Source organism: Sphaeramia orbicularis, chromosome 20 (genome assembly GCF_902148855.1).
Source record: "Sphaeramia orbicularis chromosome 20, fSphaOr1.1, whole genome shotgun sequence".
Taxonomy (NCBI): Eukaryota; Metazoa; Chordata; class Actinopteri; order Kurtiformes; family Apogonidae; genus Sphaeramia; species Sphaeramia orbicularis.
Genome location: NC_043976.1, coordinates 27,540,100 through 27,562,563, shown reverse-complemented (window position 1 = coordinate 27,562,563; position 22,464 = coordinate 27,540,100). Strand labels below are relative to the sequence as shown.

General features: G+C 35.9%; 1 protein-coding gene across 3 annotated transcripts in view; it reads left to right on the top strand.

Annotated features, from left to right (window-relative positions):
• LOC115410946 (cadherin-6-like) overlaps positions 1-22,464 on the top strand; it is a 114,808-nt gene that overhangs the window by 87,659 nt on the left and 4,685 nt on the right. For 2 of the 3 annotated variants that reach the window (XM_030122785.1, XM_030122786.1), the window contains exons 6-10: positions 168-355; positions 5,453-5,706; positions 11,865-12,001; positions 14,553-14,674; positions 16,731-16,848. In XM_030122785.1, the coding sequence (XP_029978645.1) occupies positions 168-355; positions 5,453-5,706; positions 11,865-12,001; positions 14,553-14,674; positions 16,731-16,848 (819 nt within the window). Of the gene's footprint in view, positions 1-167; positions 356-5,452; positions 5,707-11,864; positions 12,002-14,398; positions 14,404-14,552; positions 14,675-16,730; positions 16,849-22,464 lie in introns of all 3 variants that reach the window. The other variant, XM_030122787.1, reaches the window with a different exon arrangement.

Below are 22,464 nucleotides of genomic sequence, written 5' to 3'. Positions count from 1 at the left end.
TGACCTCGGTTGTCATGGTCTTTCTCTCAAAGTCTGAATCATTTACACTATTAATAGCGCTCCTCCTCTTGGCTTTTTGTTCTTTGGTACATTTTCTGTTCTGATAGATAGATTCTTCTTTTAATTCCATTTAAAAAAAAAAAAAAAATCTAATTCTCCCTTTTCAGCTATGTATGAGTTCAGAGTGCCTGAGTCCACTGAAGTGGGGTCTGGGGTGGGAGTGATCCGAGCGATAGACGCTGACATCGGTGAAAACGCAGAGATGGACTACAGGATCATCGGCAGCGACGGACCAGGCATGTTTGATATAGTCACCAACAGGAGTTCGCAGGACGGCATCATCAAGCTGAGGAAGGTCAGTGATGTTACTCTCCACTAGGTTGTGAATGTTGGAGTGTTTTATGTGGAAGGATCTACTGTCCAATGAGGATCAGAGCTATGTCCCTCCCACTTTTTTTGTCCCTTTTACTATTTATAGACTCGGTTTGGCAACTTTCGGACCACTGCACAGTGTTTTTATTTGCTTTTTTTACAGGTCTGTTTCGTTTTTTATATGACTATCACATGTGCTCTTCAGTTTGGACTTCACTTCCATATGTGATGCAGAATAAATAATCAAATTCACAGTATGGCCAAGTTGTTTGTTCAGACTGTAGGAGCTGCATTTTTGGTTATAATGGTAAAATATGCCATCAAATACTATTGTAAGTGAAATTTTGTGTCTTCATTTTTCCTAGACTCAAGCAAAAATCAACATTGTAATGCTATTTTTTTTTTTTTTTAGTAAAGATGGAATCCAAAAATGATAATTTCTGCTACAATTGCAATAAAATTACTTGCCAAAATATTAAATCATGTTTTTGCATATTGTTCAGCTTTAATTGCAGCTGTAATATCATATGTATGTATCATATACCTAGTACATATCACAGTTAAGTGAAAGTATACCAAAAAGAAATGGCCAACTTGGGTGAGTTGTCCTTGTTGATATTCTTTTTCCAGTGTGATCAGATAAGAATTGTTGCCATTATACTAAAAGAAACATCTAACAAATAATGTTGATATGACAAATAAGTCTGAATAGAACGCTAAAGCTTAAAGTGTGAACATGTATCCTTGATTTAGCGTGTAAAATCTCTGTAAATGCTGCCCTCTGACTGTTCTACTTTCATAATCCTGTTGAGTTGATTAAAAATTCAGCCCTTAGTCATCAGCTCAGTGGGGGATGCTTTATTATTTTATTATTTTTTATTTTTTTGGCTATGCCCTGGGTTTTGCCTGCCAGGGATCCCTGAAACAATGATCGCCGAAGCTTATAGAGATACAAAGTTAAATCAAAGCTCACGTTTGTTCTAACAGCAGTAATCTTTCAAAGTAACTCTGACATTTATTAGAAAACAACACGTAAAGTTAGAAATCTAGCCTTTGAATATGCTGTAATCTTACAACAACATACTGTGCAGTTCTCGATAAGAACATCTAATGCCATGGCTAATTCAATATATGTCCTTAGTAAGCTTCAATGAATGTGATTTCCCGTAAGTCTGAGACCTTTACAGGTTAAATGTCAGCAGATGAATGGCCGTGGCTAGTTCAGACATGTCCGTAATAACAGCAGGACAAAGAAAGCTGAATGCTGTAGATGCTTTTGACAGCAGCTGATTACAGCTACAATGATGGAAAATGACATAAAAGAGAGGTGACATCAGGGTCTTGCATGTCACGACAAAAAAAGGATGTCCTTTTACAAGCAGTGTTCTCTTAAAATGAAAAATTAAATGGTGTAAAGATAATACACCTGGAAAAAAGAATCATTTTCATTGATAGAGTAGTTGTGTACTACTATTATTATTATTATTATTATTATGTACTTATGTAAAAAGTAGGGCTGTGAAAATTAACACCTTAACGCGGATTAATCCATCATTGTGATTAATCCGATTAAAAATTTTAACGCATTTAATCCATCTGCAGCGTAGAATGACTCTGAGGATCTCTGACAATGCATTTGGGGCAGTTCATTCAAGTAGTTAGCATCACTCATGCGCAAATGGGCAGTTGATCAGGTAGTGACAGGCAGTAGAACACACCGATCAAGATGGAAAACGCTAAACAGCACGTTGGTCCTCTGGATGGAAATATGAGGACAAAAAACCAAGACAGAACAGTCGACCGACATAAAGTATTATACACACTCTGCAGTTTATAAGTAAATACAGAAACTAGAAAAGCACTTGGAGAGCACAGAACTCCGCCAAGGCAGATCATAACCCCCCACCCCCGCCCCTGATCACCACCAAAATTTAATCGCTTGTTCCTTGTTCCAGTATCAACATTTCCTGAAAGTTTCATGAAAATCCATCCATAACTTTTTGAGTTATCTTGCTAACAGACAAACAAACAAACAGACAGACAAACCCCGATGAAATCATAACCTCTGCCGTTACACTTGGCAGAGGTTAAAAAAAGTGAATAAAACTAGTAATAGGACACTTGTAAGGAAATTTGGAAATTTCGCTATCAATTACTGCTGCAAACTGATTGTAAAAATGCATTTGAACAGGAATATTAGCGGAACATTCACTTTAATTAGCTACAGAAACAAGTTGGTCAGTGTCTTGTGGTCAGATTTATTCTGTTTCTACAAACCATAAAGAAACTTTTTTAATTCCGCACACGCCGACTACCTGAAGATGGACAGTGGAGTTATTAGATTTGAACTTACACTTGCCTACACTCCCAGTACATGTGTTTTCAGTGAGATTCATTCTTCCTCTCAGCTGAGACCAAAGCAGAAATATTGATGCTCGGTATGGATCTCAGCGTTCAGCGGTGTGCTGCGGTGTGTTTCTGATGTATTCAACAGAATCTGGCAGTTGCCTTATCAAGCGCGCTCTCTGCAGCCTTCGATCGATCGCTTCCATCATGCCATCATTAAGTGGAAGATGACATAATTGCCTTTTGTAGCGGTGCTGTAGTAGATGTGGTGTGCGGGTAGAGGGTGTGTAGGGAGTGAGCGTGCCCTAATTCTGAACCTACTAATTAAATGGGCTTGTCAAGTGGGAGTGTGTCCCATCTCTGCTTGCACTAGTCCTTCAAAGCAACATATTCCTCCTGTTGACGTGCAACCCCCCCTCCCTCCCTCCGCCTTAACACGAAAAACTGAAAATCAATGACTTGACTATTATGTTATTATTCACAGCTTCAGAAAAAACGCTCATTCCATCTGGATTTTTCAAGCTTTCATTGGCCAGTTCCAACCATCAGGGACCCAGCATCCTTTCATATGTACAGTAGGCAGCCTCCAAGAAAGCTCACTCTGATCCAGCTGCTCCTGCTCAGAGCGTGGCGCACATTCATTAAAATGCACCGCTCCCCAATTATTTCCATCAATAGGGGTATACCTTCAGTGGCTACAACTTCAAAAAAAAAAAAAAAAGTTCAGAAAAAGGAACATGAAAGCAGAAAACATACAGCCAACCTGCGTTTAAAGGCAAAAACGACAGAAAACATTTGTAATCATGCAGGAATCAGGCTGATAATCATCCTAACAGTCCAGAAATTACAGTAGGCGCCACATTGTAAGGGGATCGTACATGAAAAATAACAAAGCACCCGGTTTTTAAGTAAACAAAAGGGCAAAGTGAAAGCCTGTTTGTGAAAAAATGATGTACAAATAGTGTAGGCTTATTTGTTGTGAAACGCCAACGACCGTGTTATGAGGCTGTGGAGGTGTAGTTTCTGTGTTAACCCTTTAACCCTTAATGTGTCTGTGGTGAGTGTTCTGAAAGTATGATTTATTTAAAATATTCATAAAAATTCAACAGTTTGCTCAAAAAGACAATTTTCAAAACTTGCTGATAGAATAGACCTTGTTCTTTCCATTGACATCTGAGTATGCTCAGTTTTTGGAATGGAGAGCAAAACAGAGCAGTGAATAAGACTGACTCACTATAAAAATAGATGACTTGGGCTTCTTTTTTTTTTTTTTACACTCTTTTCCTTGTGGTTACTTGTTTTTACTGTTGTTTGCAGTGTTGTGGCAATTTTCCTTTTTTTTTTTTTTTTTTTTTTTATTATTATTTATTTTTGACAGTGTTTTTTACCAAGTTTTGCTTTTTGGAGTTCAGCCAGGTGTCAAAAAGATTTAGACAAAAAGCCACAAAACAAAAATTACTGGGCCAAAATTCAAATACTTGTTGTTCAGTGTGTCTCAGTTCTTGTTAAACATTCTAAATCTCTTATTGATGTACATTCTGAATGCCTTATTTAGTAAAAACCTGTCAAACTTCAATTCCTCTCTGTCTTTTTCTATTATTCCATCCTGTTTTGACCCTAAAACACACAATAAAACAAAACCACTAAAGAAAAGGAACATACTTCAACAGATACAAATTCACAGCAAAAGTAATGTCTTGGAGGTTAAGGGTTCATGCAGTACCTACGTTGCATTCATTATTCTTATAACAGGTAAATCTTTCATCAAACAGTTTTTATTAATGAATATCCCATTAGAAATGTGCAGAATCTATATAAACCTCTTCAAACAAAATACATTATGAAGAGGAACATTTTTTGCAGTGTTGCTATCCACTGACCGCCAAAGCCAGCAGCTCATACTAATCTGTTATACTGATCTTTTCATTTCACAAGAAACAAAACCAAAATGAGCAGATGTCACCCGCCAAACATGTACAGACAGCTTTGATTGATTGTTTCATCAAGCTACAGCAAGCATCAGGAAATTGACTGAAAAGGAACAAACATCCAAGAAGTTGATTGAAAATGTGACATGTTTGACCCCGATATCTGAAGAAATGGTACAAAGCCAATGCGCTATTTGCCGTAAAAGCCCGAAGTTTGCGGTAACGGCATACATTTACAGAAGAAAACAACCCTGATTGTTACGTAAAATAATAAAATTAGCTTCGGGCAATGAGATTATCTGGCTAAAAGTGCCTTAATGTTTGATGATGGCAGGAGTCATATTTGTGTAAATAATCCTAACCGCGTCGCTGTCATGTTAGACGTCGACCAAAAGGCCACATCTGTCTGATTAATCACCGTGTGGCAGCAATAAAGGAAAGGCCACAGGTCTGTACAGGTCTGATCCCAGCCTCAGCCCATGTGTGTCCATCAACAGTCTTGTTAGTGTCCTTGAACAAGACACTGAGCCTCTTCACGCCAGCTCATTAGAAGATGTTCTGCAAAGATTGTCAGTTTAATGAATAAAATCCCAATCTGACCTTAAATTAAATGCGGCAGGATGCTCAGAATGGAGATTAGTTCTCTCAGAATCAACAGCTCAATGTGTTTCTGCATACAAATCAATGTTTTTTTTTCCCGAATAAAATCTTACTAACAAAAGCTGCAATTAGGGCGAAGACAAAAGTTTACAGACAAAGCAAAGAAACGTGAGGTGTGGATTGAACATGTTGGTTTTTCTTTTCAGCCTCTGGACTTTGAGAGGAAGCGGCAGTACAGTCTCCGTGTCCAGGTGGAAAACGCTCATATCAACTCCCGCTTCCTGTCCGTGGGCCCCTTCACGGACGAGGCCACCATCAAGATCGTCGTGGAGGACGTGGACGAGCCGCCGGTGTTCGAGCGAGCCAGCTACGTGATGGAGGTCAAGGAGGATGCAGCTAAAAACACCGTCATCGGCTCCGTCAGCGCGTCCGATCCTGACGACAAACGCAGCCCTGTCAGGTACCAAACATTGGTCCAATGAAACATCCTACTAGTTTTTTTTTTAAATTATTTGTAATTAAGCTGGAATTCTTACTGTTCTTCTGGTATGATGGTTTTTCCAGTCAAGGCAGCAATTTTGATGGTTTAGTACATAATGCACCAAATTATTACTTTTCCTTTAAACATAAAAAAAAGGGCTAACCTCGCATTTTGTAATAACTATTACATATGTACAGAATGGGTTCAAGAATTTTATCACAAAAAGCGACATGTTGTTACATAATGAGGTAAAAAATTATTACATTATTATTATTATTATTATTATTATTACATCATTATTGCATGCTGCACCGTTATTACATAATGTGGTACTACAATCCCTTAGAGATGAGGGATAAAAAAACCAAGTCTGATGAAAACCTTTGGGGTGTTTAGAAGGAAGTTTGGTGTAATACGCCACAAGATGATTTAAGAAAACCTCCAGGAAGTTGATCTGAGAGAGTCCACGATGCACTAAATCCAGAGGTCACACTAAATACTGGTATTACTTGTAGAAGTCATTTATGTCTGAATTTTCTGTGTGGATTTCAATACTGTGCACATACTTCCTGCACTTTCTTATTTCTTAACAAAGAGACTGAAAAATAAATAAGTAAACTCTGTAAAAGACAAAGTTAAAGTGGAACTGATACTTTTGCATGATACTGATACTTTAAGGTTAGAGAAGACTATTTTTTCTTTTCTGAAGTTAACAGCCACTCACAGCTGAACATCAGTGACTATGTTACTTGTCACATACAGACAAAAAATGTAGGAGGTTCTGTACTGGCTATGGACACAGACAGACAAGCTAAAAATACAATGTTTGTATTTTAGCTTGAAGATTTTTATGAGCATCTTATCATTTTATGACACTATAGCAAATAAATCATGAGCCAGACATATATCAGGTTTTCTAAAGGTAATACTATCAAATGTATGTAATAATAGCTCAGAAATTTTGGGAAAGAGTCAACAGGAAGGACTGCAGTGTGCATTTATATCTACTCTGATAATTGTTATAAAACTCTTGTCTCTAAGGTATGAATCTAACAAATATATGTAATTTTAATATTTATTCAGGCTTGAATAATACACAATCACCGTAGTAAAAATTAACATGCATAACTTAAAAAAATATGCTCAACCAATTTTGTTTGCTAACAACTGGATGCAAAGCTGTATCAGAGAGTGTTCAAAATGTATGCAGAACCAGTGCAGATGGTGAAAAGGCCTTGAATTCAGAAAGTCACATTAGTTCAAACATGAGGAGCTGTATTCACAATATTAATCAACAAAAAATTCACCGTAAGATGCTAACGGTGAATTTTTTGTTCAATACAGCTCCTCTAGAACCAGCTCTCAGAAATTTCCAGTGGGAAGAGTCAATATTAGGGCTGGATAATTGATTTTAATTAAGGTTATGCCAATGTAAATGGAGCCACGTCAACATTATTGTGACATATTTATTTATTGTCTTTTTTTGCATTTTGTTCAGCTGTAGTGTTATCTGTTACTACCACAGCAAGATCAGATCATTAACAGTAGCGGCCCTTTAATTTTATTTTTTGGGTTTTTTCTCAGTTTTTATCCTAAAACACAACATGAATAGGTCTTCATTTCTGGCCTCAAAATGATAATGAGATACTATTACTTATTTTTACTTGAACCCTGAGAATCCACTTAATGTGTCCTTGTGCCGCTGTTGTAGAACTCTACAATTTATTACTTTTATATCACATTATTGCGACTGAAGACCTTTGTCCTTATACTTCCTCCTCAGTACAGTTTTATAATATATTATGAGACCTTGGTGGGCAAACACATTGTTCAATTAAAACATACCAGACGCTGTTAAATGACGAAAAATCAGCCAGCTCCACAGCTTAGTTCATGGAGATACGAAATTATGCACGTGCTCTATTAAATGAAAGTAATGGCAGTGGGCTGCGAGGCTCGGCTTCGACTCTGTCTCAAAGACTTTTTCATTTTTATGATGCACTAAGGGAGTTGGCTCTCAAGGTTGAAGTTCCACCACTTTATTGCGGGTGTCAAATATGATATCATTCTCTTTTATCGCCCATCATCAATGAGGTAGCTACCCCGTGGCATTTAAAGCTGAGCTGTGGTGGAGGAGAGCTGGGAAACCCAGGGGCTGCCTGGCATGAGGAAGTTGCTGAGATGGTTATCTTTATTACCTCACATCGCTCGCTGTGACACACTCAGACGCGTGCACGTTTAAAGACTGACGCATGCACTACAGATCCATATTATCACAGGGTTTAAACAGATTTGTGTTCGACTACATTTAAGATTCAGAGATTATCACTGACCTTGGAAACACCAGTCTCACCTCCATGTCTGTGGAGTAGCTGTTCTGAAGCTTGACAGTGGACAAATTAAAGGAAAAACCTGATGGCTGTGGTCTCTTCACAGATAATAATGCCTCCTTCTTTAGTGTACTGAATAGTTTGAAAATAAAAATGTTATGCTTGATATGCTATGGCCTTAACAGTCAACAGTGCTCTCCACCACCGCCATGTTAGAGTTCACAGACTGTATAATCAACGCCAAGGAGCAAGAAGACTAAGTTGGAGACACCTATTACCCCACCCCCCGAAGGGGAGGCAAAGGGTACTGTTTTTGGTTCAGTTTGTTTGTTTGTTAACAGTCTAGCAGCAAAACTATTGGTTGAATTAATACCAAATTGGGTTTATAGATTGCCAGTGACCCAGAACAGATGTGGTTACATTCTGGGAAAAGTTCAAATTTGTAATGAATTTTTTAAATCTTTTTTTCGAGGAGCGAGGTTTGTTGTGCCTGGCACCACTTTTTTTTTTTTTTTTTTGCACTTTTTTTTGTTGCCTGTACATAGTAGAAAGAGTAGAGCTAATACAATCTGGAAAGGCTGAAAAACAAATGCAAATCACAAAGTCTTCACTGCCATGACTCATGCAAAGTTTTACACAAATGAAAGTCATGTGATGAGTCAGAAGATCAAAATCGGTCATAAATGGACACTGGCTTTGACTTGTAAGTACACCTAAATCTGCTTTGGTATCACCACTTTTGGACGGAGTACACATATTTCCAAGAGTAGTTTGCATTAAAAGAAAACAATATTTGCAAGATCACTGTGTTGCGTTAAATAGTAATTTATTTATATGTGATTTGGTGTCAACTACTTAGTCAAAAAAATCTGCAAAAATAACACTGTCACATACAGACAAAGTAACAAGACGCTCCATTGGTGGGTATTTCCTGTTTCTGTGTCACATGGTTTCCCTGCCGTATTATTTTAGGAGACCACCCTTGTTTTCTTCAATTTCTTGTTCATTTTAATGCCTGGTACAACTAAAGGTACATTTGTTTGGACAAATATAATGATAACAATAAAAATAGCTCATAAGAGTTTAATTTCAGAGCTTATATCTGTCCATTTTCCAAGTTTTTTTGATAATAACCAAAATCACTTAAGTTCTTACATCAATATCTATGGCATTGTACTGCCAAAAACAGTGCTTTTAGGCATTCTATGTTTTCTTTTCTGTCTGTTTTAGTCACATGATACACACAGGAATTAGTACTTGATTGCATAACCATTGTTTTTGATGACTTTTGATGGACTAGATATACACACTGTTATCCACGGTAATACATACTGTTAATATTGTTCATACTGTCACATACTGTGAATTGCGCCTATCCATATTTTATCCAGTTGTATTTTTATTCTACTAGGCTCTAATCTTATGTTACTTGGTTAAGTTGTAAATTTTCATGAAATTTTCTTCTCTTATTTTTAGTTTTTGTAATTTTATATTTTCGCTCTATTCTATTCTATTCTATTCTATTCTATTCTATTCTATTCTATTCAAAAAGCTTAAATACTTCAATTTCAGTTCAGGTCAAACTGAAATATGAACTGAAATAAGTCTTTGGAGAAGCAAATCCTCAAATACCAGTGCCTGCTGAGTTTTGTTCTTGATGAATATCCTTTCCGTCCAGTCGATGATGTAACAACTTTAGGGAGGAGGAAGAAAATTCGTCCCAACTGGCTTATTACTAACATTTCTGTAGCTCTCCATGTCCTTCTGCTCGGCCTCCCATCCCGCCTGCCGCCTGCCTGCTGAGAGCAGCACTTTGGATGCCCGGTCAGGACGAGGCGAGCTGTTATCTCACCGTCATTAATCAGGCGAAGGGTTAGGCCCAGCCAGCTGAATTATTGGGAATATTAGAAAAGCAATTAGTAAAGCCCACGGCCGACGCGGATTTAACGAGGTTAGAGTTACTGTCGGACAGGCAGAGGTGGTAGGAGCAGGAGGGAGTGTTTAGATAAAGACACTAAAATGGGTGATGCAGCAGGGAGGAAGAGGGGAGGGTCTTGGGGAAGAGCGGCGGTGCATCGAGAGCCCCGGTTCATAGTCTTCCCTCGGGGGTCTCCTTCTTATTCGGCCCTCCTGATGCCTGCTACTCCATTAATCACGCTGATGTATCGCAGTAGTCTGGGAAGCAGAGAAAAACAACAGGACTGGATAACCTGTTGGCTCGCGTTTGTGTGACCATGTGCGAACTGCGAACGCTTACACAAATCCTCCATCACCACAGGACAAGACGGTTGGAGACAGTTAGCGCCCAAGAACCGCAGTTAGAACCAAAATCTTAAAGGTTAAGTCCATTCAAAGCACAAATAAAAGGTCCCTAAAATCTGAAGTAGTCCACAACAACATTATGTTTGTACCCTTTAAGCACTGAGTTTGTTTTAAGTTGCAGATTTTTGCAATTAAAAGATAAATTAGAGAAATATAAATCTTTTTTTTATGTAATTTGTGAACTAAGCATTAACCCTTAAAGAAAAATTTTAGCCAGATGATGTTTTTTTTTTTGTTTTTGATAAATATTTTTATTGTTTTTTTAGTACACACATAGCAATATCTGACATGTACAATGTTTCCAGGTGTTCTAGTTGGAAGGTAATAGGAAATTGCATATTGTATATATATTGAGAACAACAACAGTTTTAGTCTAAGCCAGAACGGCCTCTGTGAATGAACCATAATTAACCATTAACCCTTCCCACCCGCTATTAAGAGAAAAAAGAAAATAAAACAAAGCACAAAGAAAAAAAAAAATCTATAAAAAAACAAAAAACAAAAAAAACATGACCACTGCTGGATTTACCATACTTTCCAGGCTATAAGGCACACCGGAATATAAGCTGCACCTGAGTATAAGCCGCAGGTGTCCACGTTGTGACATGAGATATTTACAGAGAAAGATGGTTAACAGAAATATTACTTAAATATTTATTTCCATACCTTAACTACTTTTCATGTTGTTCAGTTAATGTATTTAGCTGGAAAAGTCACATGTTTCTCCAGTTTCTGCCGTTATTATATCATAACCTTTGAATTTACTCTGTTTCATGAACATCGTCATGGTCAGTGAATTTAATATATGAAAATACCCAATTTTAACAAAAAAAAGCAAGCCTTATTTTAAGAACAGTTGTTTTGGTTTTGGGTTTTTTTCCTAAACAAGGAACTTATATGGAATGTGTCTTTGTTAAATTTCATGCTTTACCATTGTTGATTTTTCAGACATGATGTACAAATGTGCTTAGCTGTCTGTTGTAAAGTATCTTTCTGAATGAAAAAAAAAAAAAATGTAAAAAACTCACCTGTAAGCAGTAATTAAATAAATAAATACAAAACATGATACAAAAATATAAACTGCCAAAAAAAAAAAAAAAAAATCCAATTTTCACTGAAAAATGCAGATGATAAATGGTGATAAATCACTATAATAATGTTAAACACCATTTGGAATTCACCACAAAAACAGGAAAAATAGCATTGTTTCCTTCAGTTTATGTCACTTGGGGGGTCATTTAATGCTTAAATTAACCCAGTCATGAATTAAATGAATAAAAGCTGTTGTGCTTTGTCTGGCTGGTTTTGAGCTGTAACTACTCACAGTGACAGTCTCAGTGATAAACATGACCATTTCAACTTGATTTACAACTGAGAAACCGTGATTTATACTCTGATAGTCTCACCCGGGGAACCCAGCAGACTTCCATAGAACCCGGCTTGTGTGGAAAAGTTTATAAAAGCTGATTTGTGTGTTTTCTTCAGGTACTCTATTGATCGTCGCACAGACATGGACAGAGTGTTCGGCATCCATGCAGGCAACGGGTCAGTGTTCATCCTCAGGGAGTTGGACAGAGAAGAGAACGCCTGGCACAACATCTCCGTCATCGCCACAGAGTTCAGTAAGTGCAGCCGGATGACAGCGGGTGTTTCTGTATTTCATCGGCCTCTTCTTATTCTGCCAGCCAAATTGGATTTTTTGGAAATGATACTCGACTGAGAATATAGTTTGATGAAGTCAAAAACGCTCTGTGGAGTGTTTTGCATTGGGATCAGTCGAAGCCAGTTCATGCAGGATTTCCTGGTGTGTGATTTATGTTCTCACTCGCAGAAAAAACAAACAAACCTCTGCTTTAAAAAGGCTAACAGAGTGAAATCTGCCTGTTTCATGTATTATTTTTTACAGGACATGAGAATGATTGTGCCTGCGTTTACTTTTTCTAAAGCAACTATCTCAATCAATTTTTTTTTATTATTGTTTATCTCATTATCTCAAAAATACAGAGCTAAATTTTCTTGACCTTGCTTTAACAGCGGTTCTACAGCAGGGGGAAGTCGCATAGCAGAACACACACTGCAAAAACGGGATATATGACTTGAATTTGGAATATTTATCTTGAAAGATCATTTTTTAGATTTATTTACATATTGAGACTTAATCTTGTTAAGATCATTTGACTTGTTCCAAGAATTGTCATCTTGAGCTACCCCACTTAGATATCACAACTAATTTTAAGCAATATTTTTTTAAAAATTGTATCTTTATCTGGAATGAACAGGTAAATTCTTTTTTGGTAAAAAAAGAGACAAATGTCATTCCAGTTTTTGTTTTAAGTCCAGATGATGCACTTCACCAGCCCATAAGGCAAACGAGTCCCAAAAATGAAAAGCCTCGAATCATGGAACAAAGTTCGTTCGTCCTTGTAGTGATTCTTCTTCTTCGATATCTTACATTCACAGCAGTTGGATTCAGGTAACCACAATGGATATACATTATTATTTTTAAGCAATATTTAGAACAAAACAAGCTCCATTGTTGGGGAATGAGTGTGTCCTCCATACTCATACTCAAGAAATATGTGCTTATTTTGTGCAGTTTTGCCGATACATATCTAATGAGTCTGGATTGCACTTATATAGCACATTTTATACACCTTCATGGTGCCCAAAGCTCAAACAAACAAGGCCTGACATTAACCCATTCACACACACACACTAAGATCTTTGCCTATGCTTTTGACATTGGCAAGGGTTGCTGGGCAGGAAGGCCGTTGCACGAGCTGCTTTGGGAGAAGCACAGAGGAGGCATTGCCCCTAGTTTTCAAGTCACCTGTAGGCGGCTGTCGTTTTTTTGCTTACAGATTTAATTATTATCTGTTACAAACATTGAAATAGCTGCGGTTGTTTGGTCCAGATCTCTAATAAACACTGTATGTAATAAAGAAACTAGCAAAGAAAAGTTTCTTATCTTGAGATAATGAAATTATAAACCCTAATCATGAGCAGTTAATATTTACTGTTTTCAGATAACATAATTAAACATTTATCAAGCAAACAAAATGTTATCTCAAAATACTGGCAGTTAAATAATTCCAAATGCTGTTTGAAAAATGTATGTGAACTTGGTTTTTGTACGATACCTTGATTTACGCAACACACAGGTTCCATCATTGTAAGAGCCACGCTTTTACACCAAAATGCTGCTCCCATTCATTTACAAATTCTTTGTTTGGTTTTCAATCTCTGCTTGTAAAATCCAACCCACGCATCAGTCATAAAAATAGTAAAAGCCCTCCAGAGGCTCAATGTGCACCGTCCTTCACCTTTAATTGTTGGCTTTTGATGTGAAACTTCTGCTTGAAATAAAACACCCAAAATGCAGAAGAAACAGTAAAAAACTGGGAGGAGAGAGGAGTGTAGCTGGTAAATGGAGAAAATCGGTAGTAAGTGGTGAATTTAACTCATAAAGACCCAGTGTGACTTTTGCAGCACTTTTTTCTCTCTATTTAACCTTTCTTATGTGATTTATCACAGTTTATTATAATATTATCTTCTGTATTTTGTATTTATTCAATAAAAATCTGGTATTTTCCCATATTTAATTCACTGACCATGTGGATGTTCATAAAAGCTCAGATTAAAGTTGAGGGTTATTATAACAACAACAGAGAAAACTGAAGAAAAAGTGACCTTTTCAGTCAAATTTCTCCTTAACTGAACATAAAACAAGTGTGTCCATCCACTTTCATTGATCCAACTCCATGGGTTTTATTGGTTGTAGAAAATGACGGTGTTTCCACGTTCACTATGGAGCCTCTGAACATCCAAATGGGTCATAGCTGATGACCATGAAAAGATGACAGACTGTATTTTATACCAATTATTGACATTTATTGATAGGATTAGTGGATCAGAAATTATTAAACATTTTATATTGGTAGATGGTTTTGGTCACCAGTGTTTTTTTTGGGTCTTAATGGGCTAATGGAGCTCTGTAATATATGTGAAGTTAAATTTACCATGTGTAAGCTGTCATTTTAGAATTTAGGTGTGTTTGTGTAATAAAAAAAAGCAATAGTAGCACTACATACATTTAATATTGCAGCCCTCCGTAGTGTTGGTAGAGGACTAATCATCTCTGTGAATTAACTCATCCTCCTTTGTGTTTCCTAGACAACCCGAGGCAGACCAGCCGCGTGCCTGTTTACATCCGAGTGCTGGACATCAACGACAACGCTCCAACATTTGCCACCAATTACGAGACGTTCGTGTGCGAGAACGCCAAGGCTAATCAGGTCGGTCTGACCAAACGCACAACAGTAGTCATGGTTTCAGCCCGCCTTCCCATTAGGATTATACATCTCCAGCCTGTAATTAGCAGACCTTAGAGAGAAGCTGTAAATCTGTCATGTGTGTTTCAAGATAGGATGAGCTCTACACGGGTGGAGGTTACTATAGACACAGGCAGATTTTTGGCATTTAAATCGCAACGCAGTAAGCCTATTAAAAACATTTGCGGTAGTGAAGTAGTGCTGCATCATAGAGCCTTCTGAGGTGCATTTAGCTGAAGACTCAGCAACAGCCAAGTACTGCAGACACTCGATTAGGCGCCGTCTTTCAAACCATACTGCGCTACTTTTTGGAGTAAATTCATGACTCCTCAACCAGGGTGCTTGCTCTTTATCCAAATAAAAAAATCCAGACTTTTTCAAAACTATTATTCTCCTTTTTCTTTTTTTTCCCTTTGGAAACCAAACAGCAGGTCTTGACATACAATTTGGATTTGGAATTTCCCCTTGTGGGACTAATCTTATTTTTTGGTGAAATCAGTTTTTTTTTGTGTGCTCATTCCATATTCCCCATTAAATGCAACTTCTACCAGTTTTCAGGGTTCCGATGGGGTCTTAAAAAGTCTTTAAAGTCTTGAATTTACAAATCTGCATTTATAATACCTTAGGGTTAGGGTTAGGGTCGGATTTGTGCTGTTCAAACTGACTTTAACAGATCGGATATAGGTCACATATGGGCAAAAAAATTGGATTTGGGCCACATTTGTCTGCCTTTTTGTACTTTTATACTTGTATGCCTACTTTTTTGGTTTGCATATCACACAAATAAACTTCACAAGATGTATAAAAGCAGTAAGAAGTAGGGGTGTAACAATGCACCATTTCGGTTCGGGGCCTTCAGTACAATATGGAGGTGCACCGAACGAATGTGAAGAACACACACACTCACCTTTCCACACGTGCTTTGAAGCACAACGCTCACAGTATGAGCAGGGTGGCCGCAAGCGGAACCCATGTGCAGTATTTGATATCCTAGACGGACGGACGTCTAAGCAATCTACGCTCCACTCACCCGCTGAAGGTGAACCAGCATTGCAGCTCAGAGCAGTGTCACAGGTACAAAGCCAGAGTTGGAAGACCTTCCGTCTTCTCTAAGGTCACTGATTTGGGAGTGTTTCAGATTCCCTGTCAGTTATGTCAATGGAGAGAGACAAGTTGACAAAACCAGAGCGGTGCGCCAGCGTTGTTTCGTGACGATCGGTTATATTTCTGGTAACATGTCAAATTTCATAAAGCATTTCAAATGACACCACCCACTGTATCGAAAACGTACCGAACCGAAATTTTTCTGTACCGTTCTACCCCTAATAGATAGATAGATGGATGTCATGTGGTGGTTTACTTCCCACAACTTCCCACAACTGTAATGTTTACTTCCTAGATTCTGAAACATGACAAATTACGACCTCGTAGGCTACATGAGCTTTGATTGGATTTCATTCCAGATCTGACCGGTTAATGAAATATCAAGTTTTTTTTAGATGCTCATGTATTTCTTATCTTACAGAATACATACTGTAAAATCCGAATATGAGAGAAAGTTTTTTCCATACTTTAATAAGACTTTCACACAAAATTTCAGAGTTTTCAAGGTCTGGGAAACTCCATAATTTTTAAGACTTTTAAGCACCCTGTTTAACAATCTTCAGTTTCAGTGACACTTGTAAATTGAACTTCTTCTGTTGCTCAAGAATCTGCGCAAAAGTATTGTTTTGGCTTCAGCAGTGAGTAAAACTTCACAGAAACTAAAAATTTCTTCAAGCAGTATAATCAGGACAATTATACTTCATTTAATTGTCCTGTGTTTAGCCACATTTTGACAAATTTTCCCTCCAGGGAGTCCTAATAATATGTAGAGAAAACAAAACAAAGTAGCAACATAAGGAGTATTTAATTAATGGTTAGTTTTTCTTGGATTTTGCTTGATTTTCACACACATGTACTGTCTGGTGGTTTGTCAAGTGTCATGTTACATTTTTACCCTTTTTTTTTTTTTTTCCAGAGGATACAAACCATCAGTGCCACTGATCCCGATGAGCCACTTGGAGGACACCGGTTCTTTTTCAGCCTTGCACAAGAGGCTGCTGGGAAGGCTAACTTCTCGGTCCGTGATAACAAAGGTGACGACAATTTCTTTCAGATGCACAGTGATTATAATACCAAATTTACAACAAAATTATCAGGTTTCACAGTTTTCCCAGTAGATTTTCTGACATACATACTGCAATCAAATGCCTTAATCTCAATATAATATGATACAGAAAAAGTGTTTCACAAGCAGATTTATCACCAAAAAGGTTTAATGGGGATTTTTTTTTTTTTTATATGGTAGAACACTTGAAACAATAGTCTAAAAACATCAAGAAACGGTGACAGAACTTACAAGTATTAGATATAGGAAAATGTCCAAAATGTATGTTTTTAGAGCACATTTGACTCCCAGAGACCATATTTTGAATTTTTCACAAATAGTTGTTATTGAGGGCTAGTAACTCAAGTCAAACACTTGAAAAACAAATTTATTAGCATGTCCAAAAAGTCCATTTTCAGAGCACATACTATAGCCTTACCATTTGACACCTGAAGACCATCTTTTGAATTTTTCAAAAATACATCAAAACAGTATAAAACACCCCATTCAGAGTTTATATAGGCCTAATAACTTACAGAAAACACTTTGCAAATACATTTGGGAAAACGTTGAAAATGTCCACTTTCAGAGCACATACCATTTGACACCTGACGACCATATTTTGAATTTTTCAACAATACATCAAAACAATATAAAACACCCCATTTAGACTTTATTGAGGCCTAATTACACTTAAAACACTTAAAACACTTAAAAAAACTTAAAACACTTTAAAAACAAATTTATTAGCATGTCCAAAATGTCCATTTTCAGAGCACATACATTACCATTTGACACCTGAAGACCATATTTTGAATTTTTCAAAAATGCATCAAAACAATATAAAACACATTATTTAGAGTTTACTGAGGCCTAATAACTTAAGTAAAACACTTATTAAAAAAAAATGTTTTTGCATGTTGAAAATGTCCTTTTTCAGAGCCTACCATTTGAGCCTTACCATTTGACATCAAAAATACTTCAAAACAATATAAAACACATTATGTATAGATTATTGAGGCCTAATAACTTAAGTCAAACACTTTAAAAACAAATTTATTAGCATGTCCAAAATACCCATTTTCAGTGCACATACCATTTCCATTTGACACCTGAGGACCATATTTTGAATTTTTCAAAAATGCATCAAAACAATATAAAACTAGACATTTAGACATAAACATTTAGAGTTTATTGAGGCCTAATTACTCACGTAAAACCAATTTATTAGCATGTCCAAAATGTCCATTTTCAGAGCACATTACCGTTTGTCCCCGAGACCATATTTTGACCTCTTTTAAAAATGAATCAAAACAGTATAAAACACATAGAGTTTATTGAGGCCTAATAACTTAAGTAAAACACTTCCGAAACAATTTTGTTTTGCATGTTGAAAATGTCCATTTTCAGAGCACATACTATAGCCTTACCATTTGACATCCGGAGACCATATTTTGAATTCTTCAAAAATACTTCAAAACAATATAAAACACATTATGTAGGGTTTATATAGGCCTAAAAACTTAAGTCAAACACTTTAAAAAACAATTTATTAGCATGTCCAAAATATCCATTTTCAGTGCACATACCATTCAGTGCCTTACCATTTGCCCCAGAGACCATATTTTGACCTCTTCAAAATTACATCAAATCAGTCTAAAACACCCCATTTAGCATTTATTGAGGTCTAATTACTCATATAAAACACTTAAGAAACAAATTTATGTGCATGTTCAAAAAGTCCATTTTCAGAGCACATACTATATCCTTACCATCTGACACCTGAAGACCATATTTTGAATTTTTCAAAAATGCATCAAAACAATATAAAACACCCCATTTAGTGTTTATTGAGGCCTAATTACTCACGTAAAACCAATTTATTAGCATGTCCAAAATATCCATTTTCAGTGCACATACCATTTGCCTTACCAATTGCCCACAAGACCTTATTTTGATCTCTTCAAAATTACATCAAATCAATCTAAAACACCCCATTGAGGCCTAATTACTCATATAAAACACTTAAGAAACAAATTTATGACCATGTTCAAAATGTCCACTTTCAGAGCACATACTATAGCCTTACCATTTGACATCCGGAGACCATATTTTGAATTCTTCAAAAATACTTCAAAACAATATAAAACACATTATGTAGAGTTTATTGAGGCCTAATAACTTAAGTCAGACACTTTAAAAACAAATTTATTAGCATGTCCAAAATATCCATTTTCAGTGCACATACTATATAGCCTTACCATTTGCCCACGAGACCTTATTTTGATCTCTTCAAAATTAAAACAAATCAATCTAAAACACCCTATTTAGCGTTTATTGAGGCCTAATTACTCATATAAAACACTTAAGAAACAAATTTATGAGCATGTTCAAAAAGTCAATTTTCAGAGCACATACTATAGCCTTACCATTTGACACCTGAGGACCATATTTTGAATTTTTCAAAAATGCATCAAAACAATATAAAACACCCCATTTAGAGTTTATTGAGGCCTAATTACTCACGTAAAACCAATTTATTAGCATGTCCAAAATATCCATTTTCAGTGCACATACCATTTGCCTTACCATTTGCCCACGAGACCTTATTTTGATCTCTTCAAAATTACATCAAATCAATCTAAAACACCCCATTGAGGCCTAATTACTCATATAAAACACTTAAGAAACAAATTTATGACCATGTTCAAAATGTCCACTTTCAGAGCACATACTATAGCCTTACCATCTGACATCCGGAGACCATATTTTGAATTCTTCAAAAATACTTCAAAACAATATAAAACACATTATGTAGAGTTTATTGAGGCCTAATAACTTAAGTCAGACACTTTAAAAACAAATTTATTAGCATGTCCAAAATATCCATTTTCAGTGCACATACTATAGCCTTACCATTTGACACCTGAGGACCATATTTTGAATTTTTCAAAAATGCATCAAAACAATATAAAACACCCCATTTAGAGTTTATTGAGGCCTAATTACTCACGTAAAACCAATTTATTAGCATGTCCAAAATATCCATTTTCAGTGCACATACCATTTGCCTTACCATTTGCCCACGAGACCTTATTTTGATCTCTTCAAAATTACATCAAATCAATCTAAAACACCCCATTGAGGCCTAATTACTCATATAAAACACTTAAGAAACAAATTTATGACCATGTTCAAAATGTCCACTTTCAGAGCACATACTATAGCCTTACCATCTGACATCCGGAGACCATATTTTGAATTCTTCAAAAATACTTCAAAACAATATAAAACACATTATGTAGAGTTTATTGAGGCCTAATAACTTAAGTCAGACACTTTAAAAACAAATTTATTAGCATGTCCAAAATATCCATTTTCAATACACATTGAATTTTTCAAAAATGCATCAAAACAATCTAAAACACCCCATTTAGAGTTTATTGAGGCCTAATTACTCACGTAAAACCAATTTATTAGCATGTCCAAAATGTCCATTTTCAGAGTACATTACCGTTTGTCCCCAAGACCATATTTTGACCTCTTTAAAAATGCATCAAAACAGTATACATACACATAGAGTTTATTGAGGCCTAATAACTTAAGTAAAACACTTACGAAACAATTTTGTTTTGCATGTTGAAAATGCCCATTTTCAGAGCACATACTTACCATTTTCACATCCGGAGACCATATTTCGAATTCTTCAAAAATACTTCAAAACAATATAAAACACATTATGTAGGGTTTATATAGGCCTAAAAACTTAAGTCAAACACTTTAAAAACCAATTTATTAGCATGTCCAAAATGTCCTTTTTCAGAGCCCACGAGACCATATTTTGACTTCTTCTAAATTACATCAAATCAATCTAAAACACCCCATTTAGCATTTATTGAGGCCTAATTACTCATATAAAACACTTAAGAAACAAATTTATGAGCATGTTCAAAAAGTCAATTTTCAGAGCACATACTATAGCCTTACCATTTGACACCTGAGGACCATATTTTGAATTTCTCAAAAATGCATCAAAACAATATAAAACACCCCATTTAGAGTTTATTGAGGCCTAATAACTTAAGTAAAACACATAAAACAATTTTTCTTTGCATGTTGAAAATGTCCTTTTTCAGAGCACATTTGACATCCAGAGACCGTATTTTGAATTCTTCAAAAATGCTTCAAAACAATGTAAAACACATTATTTAGAGTTTATTGAGGCCTAATAACTTATGGAAAACGCTTTACAAACAGATGTAGGAAAATGTCCAAAATGTATGTTTTTAGAGCACATACCATTTTACTCCCAGAGACCGTATTTTGAATTTTTCACAAATAGTTTTTATTGAGGGCTAGTAACTCAAGTCAAACACTTGAAAAACAAATTTATTAGCATGTCCAAAATGTGCATTTTCAGAGCACATCCATCTGACACCTGAAGACCATCTTTTGAATTTTTCAAAAATACATCAAAACAGTATAAAACACCCCATTCAGAGTTTATATAGGCCAATGACTTACAGAAAACACTTTGCAAACAAATTTGGGAAAACGTTGAAAATGTCCACTTTCAGAGCACATACTATAGCCTTACCATTTGACATCCGGAGACCATATTTTGAATTCTTCAAAAATACTTCAAAACAATATAAAACACATTATGTATAGTTTATTGAGGCCTAATAACTTAAGTCAAATACTTTAAAAACAAATTTATTAGCATGTCCAAAATATCCATTTTCAGTGCACATACTATAGCCTTACCATTTGCCCCTGAGACCATATTTTGACCTCTTCAAAATTACATCAAATCAATCTAAAACACCCCATTTAGTGTTTACTGAGGCCTAATTACTCATATAAAACACTTAAGAAACAAATTTATGAGCATGTTCAAAAAGTCCATTTTCAGAGCACATACTATAGCCTTACCATATTTTGAATTTTTCAAAAATGCATCAAAACAATATAAAACACCCCATTTAGCATTTATTGAGGCCTAATTACTCACGTAAAACCAATTTATTAGCATGTCCAAAATATCCATTTTCAGTGCACATACCATTTGCCTTACCATTTGCCCACAAGACCTTATTTTGATCTCTTCAAAATTACATCAAATCAATCTAAAACACCCCATTGAGGCCTAATTACTCATATAAAACACTTAAGAAACAAATTTATGACCATGTTCAAAATGTCCACTTTCAGAGCACATACTATAGCCTTACCATCTGACGTCCAGAGACCATATTTTGAATTCTTCAAAAATACTTCAAAACAATATAAAACACATTATGTAGAGTTTATTGAGGCCTAATAACTTAAGTCAGACACTTTAAAAACAAATTTATTAGCATGTCCAAAATATCCATTTTCAATACACATTGAATTTTTCAAAAATGCATCAAAACAATATAAAACACCCCATTTAGAGTTTATTGAGGCCTAATTACTCATGTAAAACCAATTTATTAGCATGTCCAAAATGTCCATTTTCAGAGTACATTACCGTTTGTCCCCAAGACCATATTTTGACCTCTTTGAAAATGCATCAAAACAGTATACATACACATAGAGTTTATTGAGGCCTAATAACTTA